General features: G+C 36.1%; 1 protein-coding gene, 1 long non-coding RNA gene and 1 pseudogene across 5 annotated transcripts in view; all 3 read left to right on the top strand.

The window, feature by feature from the left end:
* The first annotated feature begins 817 nt into the window (after window positions 1-817).
* Window positions 818-3553, top strand: LOC147504092 (monooxygenase 2 pseudogene; annotated as a pseudogene).
* Window positions 3554-6021: 2468 nt separating this feature from the next.
* LOC147504091 (uncharacterized) lies at window positions 6022-7076 on the top strand. The gene is made up of 3 exons (XR_015220337.1): window positions 6022-6320; window positions 6422-6581; window positions 6953-7076. It is a non-coding gene; the product is annotated as an uncharacterized LOC147504091 (long non-coding RNA).
* A 2096-nt stretch (window positions 7077-9172) lies between these two features.
* Window positions 9173-13563, top strand: part of LOC147504090 (glycosyltransferase BC10-like) — a 28104-nt gene continuing 23713 nt past the window's right edge. For 2 of the 4 annotated variants that reach the window (XM_086557187.1, XM_086557186.1), the window contains exons 1-3: window positions 9185-9736; window positions 9816-9932; window positions 10007-10107. In XM_086557187.1, coding sequence (XP_086413313.1) covers window positions 9452-9736; window positions 9816-9932; window positions 10007-10107 — 503 coding nt within the window. In that variant the 5' untranslated portion in view covers window positions 9185-9451. Of the gene's footprint in view, window positions 9737-9815; window positions 9933-10006; window positions 10108-10986; window positions 11176-13563 lie in introns of all 4 variants that reach the window. The other 2 variants (XM_086557185.1, XM_086557184.1) reach the window with 2 other exon arrangements.

Here is a 13563-nt window from a genome sequence, read left to right as displayed (position 1 = left end):
GTCTCTCTCTCTATTTACTCTCCCTCTTTACACACATGCTACCTCTGTTGCATGGGTAGTGCATAATTTCCTCTCAGATCGGCGTGCCGTGTCGTGCGGACACGGATCTGGACACTGGACACAAGCAAAACAAGTACCTTAATTCTCAGATCTTGCTGTGTCCAAATCGTCGCACCGATGTCCAAACCCGGACACTCCGTCCGCATACCCATGCAACCAAAGACATGCTACCTATTTATTGCTTCATCATGTAGAGGATATGTCCTGATTAGGGTCTTCTTATGGGGTTTATGGGAAAGTTATGATTGTATATGATGTTGTGTACTCTTTCTACTGTCTTTTTGTATGATGTATTGAGGGCATACTTTTGTGGTTGCTCTTACAATGTGACCCCATTTTGGTACCGCTCTCCTCACTTTTGTAACCTGGAAAGACTGTTTATATATTCTCTTTCTCATAGTTTGTTTTTCATTTATTTATTTAGTTGAGATAGTTAAAGCTGCTATTAAAACTTTCTTTCCCAATGAAAATCAGGTATTAATTGTTTTGGAATTTGCTTGAATAGGTACTCTTTGTCATTGAGCACTTTGAAATAGGCGTATTGAGGATTTGGGATGATGAGTTGGAAAATTTAATTCTTAGTGTCTACTAAATTTTGAGAGCTACGGCAGAAAATTGGAAACCCAACTACAAGGTGTTTTGGAGCCTAATATATGTTTTGGATCTTCATTGCATATTATGTTCTCTTGCTTTGTTGAAGTAAAAGACCATCCTTGGCCCATTGACTGACTTAAAGAAACTAACTAACAGGTGTATTATGGGAAATAGGAAGGTGTATCATGGGGGCTCTGAAGGAGATCAGTTGCAGGCATCAATGGGTAATTGCAGATGATGCAAATCAAAATTGAGTTGGATTATAGTTAGTGGAGAGTGGATCGTTCCTAAAGAACCATATGGCCGGCTCGCTACTTTATGTACTTAACAAGGATTAGATTGATGTAATTGGTTTTCAATTATTAATCCTTATTGCTAAGAACCATATGGTCGCCATCTTTGAAACTCTTAAAGATCCTTAGGTGATTCTTTATTCAACACCGACTCTATATTGTAGTATAGGAGAGATGCAATGTCCGATTACCTATGAAACTTGGTGTCATCTATTTCGGTTAGTGTTCTAAAAAATGTCTATGATACACTACAAAAAAAATTGACTTTATGCCACGAATTCTCGGTATTTTTAGCCACGGATATGAGCTGTTAGGTGTTTTTCCCATGGTATTTGTTTGTAATTTATATGGATCGCGAAAAAGTCACAAGGTGGTTAAGGAAGAATGGAATCAGGTTCTAAGAGGTCCTAAACTTAACTCTCTAATTTACCAGTACTACTAGGTGTTACGGTTGAGACTGTGCCCACCACCAATTGTGTTTCTTATCTTACATTTTGTCAGGGTGTTTTAGGAGCCAACATTCCTCCTTATGCGAATGTGATATCTTTGATTGACATTGTTGTGTCACAGTCCGGTATTAATACATTTAATAATAGTTGAAGTCCTGTTTCTAATTGGGTCTATTGTGTTTCCATACACACACATCTGATCAATAGAATGTAACAAATATCCACACTTTGTAACCTAATCGTCCTAAGTTCAAGAACTACAAAGATCTTGACTCATTATGGACGAGCTCAGTTATCAAATTTATGGTGCTAATATATTTATCAACATATTGACTGTGTGCAATTGAAAAAAATAATGTATCGGTAATTTGGATCACTTCTATAATTTGAATCACTTTTTGTCTTCAGAAAGGGTGGGTGCAGCGACTGTCTTACAAAGAGAAACTCAACCCTTTTCATCATGTTTAAATGTTGTAGGACTCTTTGATCATAGAGCCACAAGAAGCAAGTTTACCTAATGGTCAAGTATGGGAGATGTGCCTCCTAGAAAATGGTCAAAACTTGAGAGGGTTCTCATTAAGGATAATGGTCTATGTTCCACAGGAGACTACAGTGGAATAATTCCTACTTAATGGTACCATATCTGATCACAGTCCGGCTATTCCATCCTTTGTGGATTCCTTTAGATCCAGGAACCCTTTCAGATTTTTTGAGAATACTCTTAGTAGTAGTTCGAACTATCCCATCTATGGCAACCCTCCTTATATAAGGATGGACTTTTTTTTCTTAACTACACCCCAATTTCATATATATATTGCTCTCATTTGCTATATTTGGTTCACTCTGATTAGCTAGCTAGCTACGCTAACAAGTTAGTTTCCATTCATACAAGCTTCTTCTTGCTTAGTTATTTTCTATTCGAATTATCTATTTTCAGTGGAGTACATTTGCTTGGTGATTGCACCTTTTAATATTTAAGGTTTTCTTGAAAAACTTATTTTTTTTCAGGCTGCATACAAAAATAATGATATATTCAAAATCTTATAATCCTATTTTATCCTTTGTTTTCATTTTTTTTTTATGAGTGGAATAAATTTTTTATATTTTTTTCTCATGGTTTTCTGTCTTAATGTGGTTTTCAGGTAGTCGATACTAAGTCATTCTTGATCTATTGGTACACTTCAAAGCAATGGAAAGGAACCTAGCTTTCCTTGAGGAGATCTTTTAAATCGTAAGGGCGGCAATCAGAGGTTTTGTAGAGTTTCCAGATGGTCATAATTTTGAACCAAAGTTCCTGTTGTTTTTCGGAAATGGCTTTCGCCAGGGATTCCTTCCTCTAGCGAAAGCGAAAGCACATGTACTGGTTCTTCACTTACACTCCATCTGCTCAATATAAATAAGAATTTCTATTGCGTGGTTTTCTTTTGGTAAATATCTAATTTCGACTATGCTTTTCTACTTTGACATTTCAACATCAACAAGTATTGTACTTAAACACAACGTATGTTTTTCGTCTTGAGATTTGAAACAGAAACTACATTGTTGCAGGACACTGCTCAACAATTTTTTTTTCTTAAACTAATGGCATGACGTGTGGTTGTAGAGAAAGAAGCAAGAGAGGAAGAAGACCTTAGCCAAATAAAACAATTCGTGCTACAAAATCTTGGTAAAGTTCCCAAAGAAGTACTGGGTGTCATAGAAAAAACCGGTTTGGAAAGCATTATCTCAGCTCCATTAAGATCCGGGCATCCATTGAATGTACTATGGCCAGGTGCTATCTACAAAGAAAATTTATGTGTAGCAGGAGAGGCTCTGCATCGTATGACTCCTGATATTGGCCAAGGGGGTTGTGCGGCCTTAGAAGATGGTGTTGTTTTAGCAAGATGTCTTTCTGAAGTCTTTCCGAGAAAGCAAACTAAAGAAAAAACAGATGATGAAGAAGAATATAAGAGGATGAGGAAAGGTATTAAGAAGTTTGCTAAGGAAAGAAAGTGGAGAAGTTTTGAGCTCATTGCTACATCTTATATTGTCGGTATGTTACAACAGAGCAATGGGAATATCATGAACTTCTTTAGAGACAAGTTTTTGTCGTCGTACCTAGCTGGTTTGTTACTCAAGAAATCTGACTTTGATTGTGGGAAGCTCACCTCTTCCTGAACTGATATTAGTGTAAGTCACAAAGATTATTGACAGCCTGGGTCACTGGGTGTGCAAATTTATCCTTCTCCAGTCTCTTTAGTTGTTGAACCTTTCTTTGGCCATTTTCAGTGGAGATTAAATGCTTAGTCGAACTAAGATAGTTAAGTTTCCTTCACAGTTAGTTGAGTCTTTAGGATCAGTGAAGGATTGAACCTAATTGATCCCAAAGATCAATAATATGTGTGCTTTTAAGATTCGAATTTAATGATGCAATCATTATTTAGTTAGTAGTTTGCAACTCAAATCCTACTATAACCATGTGAAAAATGAGGCGAAGAAAAAAAATGAGAAACGTTTCGTATAAATGTTCTAATGACACAGGAAAACACATTCAAGACCTCTCCTGAACATTCTTATTCTCTCAAATCAAGCAAGCGCTAATCTTTTACTTGGGAGGGTCACATGTAAATAGGGAAAGAAGAGTGCACAAACTGCACATATCGTTAACGGCGGGCCATGAGGCACATCAGACTAAAGTTGTTTTCGTACTTTAGCGAAAAAAAAAAAATCCAGGATTAATTGAAGATATGCTATAATTGTAAGAACGTATGACACTATGAGATATAGACCATGTATGATCATCCAAAAGAGAATTTATTTGAATGAACAATGGAGAGTGTTTTCATCAAGCTTTGATGCTTTACATCTATTACTCTTTGCAAGGACATAAATGTTGAGTATCAGTCTCACACCTTCTTCAATAGCAATGGAGGTGAGTTGGTAGCTATAAAAGTATAATATTTACATTTTAATTCTTTAGACTTTCAGGAACGTATGTACCGGTAGCATGCTTTCCTTCAGTTGGCTTCAAGTTTTCAATTCACTTTTGTATCTAACATTTGTTTTTTTATAGTATATACAAGAATGGAGAATGTTGTTACGCAAAAATTAGTGCAAGTTATGGACCGAAACATATTTCAAGCCTAAGATGCTTGCCTTTAGTGGTCAGAAGATGTCTTTTGTTCTAATTGCTAGATGGAAGTCAGGTACCCTATTACAATCTACAACAGTTAGCCGAAGATTATAGAAAATTTAGGGAGGCAAAAACTCGAAGCTGATTTAGTGGGTAGATATGGTTGGACAAGACCCTTATTGAATCGACAAAACACCTCTTTTTGTCTAGGTAGATTGGTTTTGTTTTAGATGAAGTGCTATTTTGGGAGTTAGTTTATTTTTTTATTATATTTTTTTTCTGTTGTTTTATTGGTCATTAATACTGAGTAGTTGAGAATGCTCCCAAAAAGCCACGTCACCCCATTCTATCAATATAAATATATTATTTATTTAAGTGGACTTTAGGCTTTTGAGTATTTAGCTATCTATGTAGCAAGTCCGGCCATAGGCCGGGCCAAATGGCTAGTATATATCTAAAGATTTGGATTTTTTTTATTTTTTCCGTAATTAGTATTAGAGTTTAGAAAAAGTTGGAGACTCTGTAAAGCCTTGAAAAATAGAGCCAAGAGGGTATAGCTATAATATATATCTAAAGATAATCCGTGAGCGTAGCGAACTCTTGAGGTCGCTTTTCTCAAATCACCCAAAAAACCACTTGCTACGGGTGTCACTCTCCCCTGTGTCTGTCCGTACCCCCAAATAACCCTTCGTTTGTCCCGATCAGCCATTTCTATTTTCTCATTTTCCTTTGTCTTCGCCTCCAATCTCCCAATCTCTGCTCCATCAAGCCTGTTCTCACAATCTATCTTGAAAAACGCCTTAATTCAAAGAATTCAAGTGGGTTTTCCTTCAAACCGAACCAATTGAAATCTTTTAAACGACACATACTATATTTTCTTAAGATATTTCTAAGCTCTCAGATTATGATATTTCTCTCTCTCGATTTAAGCCACTTCAAAGTACAAATACAATAGATTCATTTCATCGAAATGAAGCATTGGAAGATTTCAAAACATTGGTTCACTGATTGATTATGATAGAAGAGTGATTATTTCATGTCGAGGGGTCATCACTTGCGCTTTTAGGTGAAACTTTACTTTGGGGTTTTGTAATTGTTATTGTTTTAGAGCTTTAGTGAAATTAGGGTATTGGGTTTTGGTCTTGGTGGTGGTGGTGATGGAAGTGGGGTTTTTGTTTCGAGGAGGGATGGGAGTCTTCTTTGGAGAGAAGTGGTGGTTGAGAAAAGGAGGTTTAAGGAGAGGGAAGGGAAGAAGAAGGGGTTTAATTTTAAGGTTCCAATTAATCCCCTTTCGCCTTCTAGAGATGTGGTGAAGTTGGGAAGTGAGGCGGCTTTGCGGAGACTGCAAAAGCATGCGTTGGAAGGGGAGAAACTTCCTAAATGGTGGCCTGATTTTGTTCCGGCTTCTTCAGTTGTTTCTGGCAATGACAACCAGGAGTTACAGAAAGAAGCCAATAGAGTAATTCAAGGTTTGCTGATTTTTCTTTGTAATTTTTGTTGTTGAGGCAATAATATCACATTCGTTACATGATAAATTATTTTCTGATATAGGTTATGAAATAAAATTGTATTTAGCAATTGGCAAATGTTTAAAGCTGCATTTGGTATTGTGAAATCATCATGACCTGTTTTTGTCATAGAATTCATAGCTCAAGCCAAGTTGAACAATGCCCATTACGTATCTCGACATGTAATTTGAAGCCCACAAAAGTGATTATTGGAAGCTTGGATTGTTGTTTCTTCTAATCACTTCTTAGACATTGGTTCCTTCTATCGTTCATCAGTTGACTTTGTTCTCAATTACTGCAGCAGGTGTGCATTGTCATTCAACACAAATATATTCTTGTTTCAGTCACTACTTCATAAATAAAAAATCTATTATAACTTTATTGTGCTCTTCATATGTGATGCAGCTCAGCAAGCAGCTCTACCTTTGCACAAATTGATGGGGAGGATGCACGCCAATTTGTTGCTGGTCTTGCTGATAGCATAGGACTTCAAAACGTTCGCGTTGCAACCATTGTGTCTACAGCAATTGCAGCACGGACACATTCATGTTTTCTGCAGGCCTGGGTAAAGTTTTTTTTTTCCCTCAGGCTATATCTGACTATATGTCTATATGTTGAACATATTCACGTAACATGCAAGACTATCAGAAATTGAATCTATCTCTAGATTTGTTCTAGCGTCTTAGTAATCCTCATTAGGTGGATAGTAAAATATCAGAAAAAGAGCAAAAAGAAATTCGGAGATATTTTTATTTTGTTTCTTTTTTCTTGGTTTTATGTCAGGAAACTTAAAATAGTCAGCAATACATTATATCCCAACTCCCGTGGTGTTTCCAAGTAGGATGTTTTTGCTAAGATTAAACTTCATAAATCAATAACTAGCAAGTTTAGAAGTCACCAATTATTTTATTTTGGTTTAATCTGTGTTTTTTGCAGATATTAAACTGCATCTAACATTCTAGCGAATGAAGTGAATCGTAGGTTGTCGGGTTATAAAGCGGGTACACCAATTGATCGCTCAAGGACTTACATTTACTAATGGGCTGAGAAAGAAGCTTAAGGAATTAATGATGGATTTTCGGGGAGTTGAGGCAGAAAATGATGTCCGAAATATAAGGAGATGGTGGGGAGAAGTTACTTTACGCTGGATGGTGAACGTTTAGAAGAAGATGTTATTGAGAAGATTATAACAAATGGTGAAGAGGGGTTGGGCTGATGCATGATTCTTCTTCTTTGCAGGTGAACAAGTCAGCGGGTTTATTCTGGATCAATTCAACCCCCAATTAAATTCGATCTTTGGAATGTGGGAATTGGTGGTCCGGCTTTCTCTTTTTCTCGCGTTGGACAATTACAAATTTCCAATGAGTTTGAAGCATGGGGAGATGCTTCAAATCCTCCGTGAAGTCAAGGAATTCACAATACCAAAATCTCAATGATTGAATTGCGGTGAGTTGATTGAAGCCTTGGGGAAGTGGACGACCGTAGAATGGCAGATGGAGAAAGAGTGAAGATTTGGCAGATGGAGAAAGAGTGTATGGAGTTATTGTGACAGGCGAAAAAGGGGTCACAGAAAAATCAAATCCACCGCCTTCAAAATAACCAGGCAGTTGGCGATCAACAGATTTCAGCAACATTTGATCATTCAAATACAGGAACAATCTCCGGTGCCAATGGGAGTCACCGACCCAAAGATGATATTTTCAGTAACACCCCCGAAATGATCGGTTTAAAGATAGACAGACGCACCCAAAAGAATGTCCACGTTTCCTCAAATGAACATCTCATCATTCCGGTTGATACCATAGCGGTAATAATAGCCATTAAGTGACCTCGATAAGTCATAGTGTCGCCACGGACATCAAGATGCCTATAATTGACATAAGATCCATCAAAGGATAGAACCTTACGCAAACTCATCGAGTAGCGCCTTTATGGCGACCTCAATAACATATGAAGGGCGGAAATTTATTAGTGTTGTTCTCAGATCACTCTACCTCTAGATAAATCACTTTGGAGTACAAAAAACTCTTTACCATTAGACATTTGGCAGTGTTAGTATAATTTACAGCCTGAAGACATCTCTTGAGCCACGTGGTAGATGATACATGTATATAAATGGTATCTGGGGGATGGTCATTTTGGCTCTTGAGCTCCACTTCAAAACATAATTTCTTATAGGTTCGAGATGATGAAGAATAAGAGAAGAGTTGCTAACTTCTAAACCTATTAACCCCACACGCTTTGAAATTGTTCTTGGTTTAATGAATTAATGAACCTCTTGAAGTATCTCATCTGTGGCTTATTCAGAGAAATATTATCTGACTAACTCTTCCTCAATGATGTATAACTTTCGGTGTAGGTCTTTAGGATGATCGCTTTTTCTCCTCTGGTAGCACTACAACTTGCAAGTTGTTGATGAGAATGCTTGTTGGCTTATTCAACACCTATCTTGGGACCTTAACGCATACCACTTTAGAATAATTATATTTGAAGTTTACAACTCCGTCCATTTAATCATGGTCTAATATCGTGTTTTCTTAAAACTGATGTTACCATGTTTGTATAACAATGCAGATGAATTGGTGATTTTGGCGCCAAATATGCAATCCAACTTGTCCGAGTTTGAAATATAGAGATACAAACCTTCTGGCTGTATACATTCTGTATCTTGCTATGGCTTTTCGTGGCCTAATAATTTTGAGATGTAACCACCTTATTACAACTAGCATGATGCATGTGCTTGCTATGGCTTTTTAAATGACATAATTGTCTTTAATTAATTTTTAATATTTTGATTGATGTTTTGTAATTTAATCAAATGGATACCATTCCCAAATAAAATTTGAAGAGGCAATATAAAATATTAAAATACTGTTGTATTTTCTTTAAAAGTATTTTAGATATAGTCTAATTTTATCAAAAATTAATCAAAAAATTAATCAAAATAAAAAAAAAAAATATATATAAAAAATAATAATAATAAAATAGTCAAATAAATAATATGCTACTACGCCCACGCCCCACTGCAATGCAGTATACTAGTATTAAATGCTAGCATCTGACATCAATTTGAAGACTGTGGGTTCTGCCGTTCGGGCTGGGTTCGTAAATGACTCTAGAGTCTAGTCAAAAGATCCATCGAGAATCTAGAACTAGACCGATTCGCAATCTATAATAAATATCTGAAACTGAATTTTTTTGCTTTCGTCATCATCATCAACACAACACACACCAACGTTTTCTTTCTTCTCTCCTCTTTTAAGAACAGATCACTCACGAAAACACTCCACTCTACTCCACTTCTTTTCTTTACAACCGTTGATATCACACTTGTTTCTTTTCTTCAATGTAAAGTTACACATACTCTTCCTTCTTCACTCTCTTCAAAGTCACTTTTTCTTTTTCTTTACTGTTTTACAGGAAGAAGACGAAGAAATGATGATGATGATGATGATAGTGAAGAAGAAACAGTTTTCGTTATTATCTATAAGATCACCAGCTTTCTTACTAGTATCAAAGCTTGCTATATTTCTTTCTATCGTTCTTTGTGTTTTCGCTTTCTTTAGACTTCATTCTCAATCTCCACAGTTTCGTAAACATTATAGTAGTACTAGTACTTTTCAAGTTGTTACTCAATTTAATGGACAACCAAAGATTTCTTTTCTTTTTCTAGCTCGTAAAGATCTTCCTCTTGATTTTCTTTGGAACAACTTCCTTCAGGTTTGTACTACTTTTTTCCTTTTGTCATTTTGATTATTGTATGGTTTGTTTGAGTTTGGTGTGTTTTTGTTTTTCGTAGAATGCTGATTTGGCTAGTTTTTCGATATATATACATTCGGAGCCTGGATTTGTGTTTAATGAGTTGACTACCAAGTCATCGTTCTTCTACGGTCGGCAATTGAGTGAAAGTGTTAGGGTAATTTTGTTATTTAATTCAATTGCTGCCTTTAATATTTTGAATTTTGCTGATTTATGTGCTGTTTGTTGTAGGTTGTTTGGGGAGAGTCTAGTATGATTGAAGCGGAGAGATTGTTACTTGGAGAGGCTCTTCAAGATCCTGCTAATCAGAGATTTGTTCTTCTTTCTGATAGGTATTGTATGTTTAATTATCTATTCATATGTAATTTGACTTATGTATTGTTTTGCTTGTGCTTTCTGTATCTATCAATAATGATGTTCAGTGTATATAATTATGGAATTAAGCAATCAATTATATATTTGATGTCACTGCTTCTGTCTATATCTAGACTCTAGAAGAAAACTGAAGACACCTATGCATAATTGAAATTAGACTACTTGTCATTACTAATTCACCCAACCTGGTACTTTGGCGACTTAATGATTATAGCTGACCTTGCTACTTTTTATAAATGAAATGCTTTGTGGCTTTTGTTCTTTGTTGTTTCATCTGTCTACCTTGTTGAATGAAGTTGTTTCTATACATACATAGTCACACTTCAGTGCTATTTTGTTGGATATAAATTTGAAGAATTGGCAAATAGGTTTCCTATTATACTGACCTGTGAGAGTATAGGGCATTTTGGAATATAGTTGACTGGGTGTGTTCACACTATCTTTGAATTCCATAAGTTTAATATGTCTGAACTCTGAAGTCTGATAGAAGTTTCAATTAGGCATCGCTGTTTGAGACGTGTTGTGCATTTTCTTGGGCATATAACCGGAAGTCTGGAATGCGTTTACTCGATAACAATTCACTTATCAGAATACTAATTGGGTCATCTTTTGCATTTAAAAATGTTAGACTAACCACTATGCCAATTAGGATGATAATTAGGGCATGCGCGACAACTTTCTCTCATGCCTGGAATTTAGGTTTCGGTGAAAGTTATTGTCACAGTTGTTTGGTTGTCCAAAATCATGGTATCCCATTTTCTTGTGAAAGCTAACTTGATGCACGTCCTCGTTTGAAATCAAAGTCGCAACCCCCTTAGAATTTGTGGTCTCTATAGGAGATGGGAAATCAAATCAACTTCCAATAAAAGGCGGCCCTTCATTATCTCAAAAGCACTAGGACAGGAAGGAGTCCAAACACACCGCAGAAAACCCACCATTGATCATCTTCTCCAATGGTTGCTTCAATTGTTGTCATCCCCAGCAGTTCGACTCCAATTTCTAATGTCTTCACATCTAGATCGCAGGTGAGCGGAAAGTACTATGGTTTTCATTTGTTTTTTTTTCCATTTGCTATGTGGTTTACATTAAGATGATACCCTGGGGTTCTAGATTTATACATCCGTTATTCATGGTATATTGCTGCTTTTCCACCATAGTTTCACTTTCTTGAGGTAGATCTTGAGCTCTACATGTGGTTCCTGAGTTGAAAATGTAGAGAATTTGGCCTAAATTTAAAATTTGGCATAACTTCATCAATCTCACCCTGAATCTACAGATCTAACCTTGATGTCATGTCTAGATGGGAAGATATTGTAATGGCTACGCATTAGGGTGTGATACTTATTTGTTGGGGGTATAGTGTGATTTCCTCTATCACACTAGTTTCGGTTAATAGTATACAAATCTAAGATTGGTTCTACCACTTGGGTTCGTTATCCACCTTCACCTTGGGGAGAAGGGATTAGGGAATAAGTTCTAATTATAAAAAATTTAAGTTTGTTTTTTGAATATTTGTATGGGAAGCAAACAATAAAGGTTACGTTAGAGATAACAATCAAAGCCGGATGATAACCTTGTTTGTGGAAGATCAAGAACCGCCTTCTAAGTTGCCGTCTCCAAAGCTTCTATAGTAATTGAGCGTTTGGTTCTCTAGATTTCTTGAAGGATACACAAATATGAGACGAAGGTGAACAGAGACATAGGATTAATCATCCACGTTAGAGGTAAGAGAATAGAATATGTAGCCATAAGTGCATACTATAGGTAGGTTTTACTTTCTTTTATAGGTGAAATTCGTGAATACCAAGAGATGTTTAATGAATAAATGAAATGAAATGAAACTACTTCAGAAAGTGGGTTGGAATCAAATTCATTCTTATTGCTTAACATATATGGCATGTTGATTTTTTAAGACTTTTGAAGCCCATTTGCTACCACAAGATGTTTGTTTTTTGTAGTTCATTCTATTAGATTTATTGTAACTGAAGGCAATAGTTATTGGGCCTTAAATTTGTGATTTCAATGATGACTACCTGTTCCATATAAGAATTTTGGTCCAATAACTATTTTAAATCACAAATTTAAAGCCCGAAAAATATGGATGGACTTTATAGTAGATCTTTTAGAATGAAAAATTGAAACTTAAAAGAACCATCATGGGGTTGCAAACGGCTTCAAAAGTGAAGCAAATTCAATACATCAAAAATACGAAATGCTAAGAATGTTTTTTTATTGCCTATTCATGTTGCTAAGTAATTTGGTTTACTTCTTCCAATGTCTCTTGGTATTCCCAAATTTCACTTTTAAAAGCAAGTGAGGTCTACCTATCCCATGCACTTTCATCTAGCTGCCCCACTCAGTTTCATCTTCCTATCCTAAAGGCAAAGGCACTCTTCAGTGACTTTCTTTGCTCCTTCCTCCCCACATTGACGAAGAGATATGGGAGGAAGAAAAAGAGGAGGGCTCCTCCAACGATAATCATTGATGATGGCTTCACTGACTTTTCAACTGACAATGGCTCTTGATCAGAGCCTAACAAACCTTTTAGTTTGGTCTTCGTATGGCTCAAATGGAGAACTTGGTGACTGATGTGTGGGTGCCTCTTCTCTAACCATGTGGTTTTTGTTTTGGTATTGTTCTTGTGTACGTATGTACTTTTTCCATTTGGTAATTTTAATCAAAATAATTGTTTGTTCAATTTATTATCCTTTTAATTCACATCATTGTTATTTTTAAGTTATCATTTGCTGCCGTTTTAAAAGGATCTAACTACCAATGCAGAATAATTATAGTGTTGTTGAGTTCGTCTCTAAATGCGCATAAAGTCATAAAGAAATGCTTTGAAATGTAAACCAATTGTTGCACAACCGTTGGATCATGTCAATCGTTTTAATCAAGGTCCTCATTGAATATTGGATCTCTAGGTTTATCCAAACACTTTAATAAATTGGAACATTAACGTCAATAAGTTAAACGGTGTAAGAGCGTGGTGTGGAGTCAACATCAACATTGGTTACTTTGAAAACAATTACAAGGGGTATCAAGGCGAAAAGCTAGTTCAAAAGTCCAAATAACAAAAAGGAAAAAAGGTCGAAAATATTGGGTTTTTTGCATTTTGGTCCTAGTGATAATAGTGATATTAGGGTTTGGTCCACAATTAATTATTTATTGCACTTTGGTCCAAAATTGTCGTTATAGTGCGTTGACTTTGCCTTGACAATGAGTTAACCGAACGGCCCACGTTTATTCCGTCCATATTTTTCTGAAATACCTATAACACCCTGCACGGATCATACACGTGACCTACTTGAGGATCAAACTGCAAATATCGCTATTAAGAGTAGGATCTATTACTAAAAACTACACATGACACCATCTCGTTCATTCAATCCAACGATGGAGCTTAGACAGTT

Source organism: Coptis chinensis, chromosome 4 (genome assembly GCF_015680905.1).
Source record: "Coptis chinensis isolate HL-2020 chromosome 4, ASM1568090v1, whole genome shotgun sequence".
Classification (NCBI taxonomy): domain Eukaryota; kingdom Viridiplantae; phylum Streptophyta; class Magnoliopsida; order Ranunculales; family Ranunculaceae; genus Coptis; species Coptis chinensis.
Note: the sequence above shows the minus strand (reverse complement) of the source record. Positions and strands in the feature narration are given on the sequence as shown.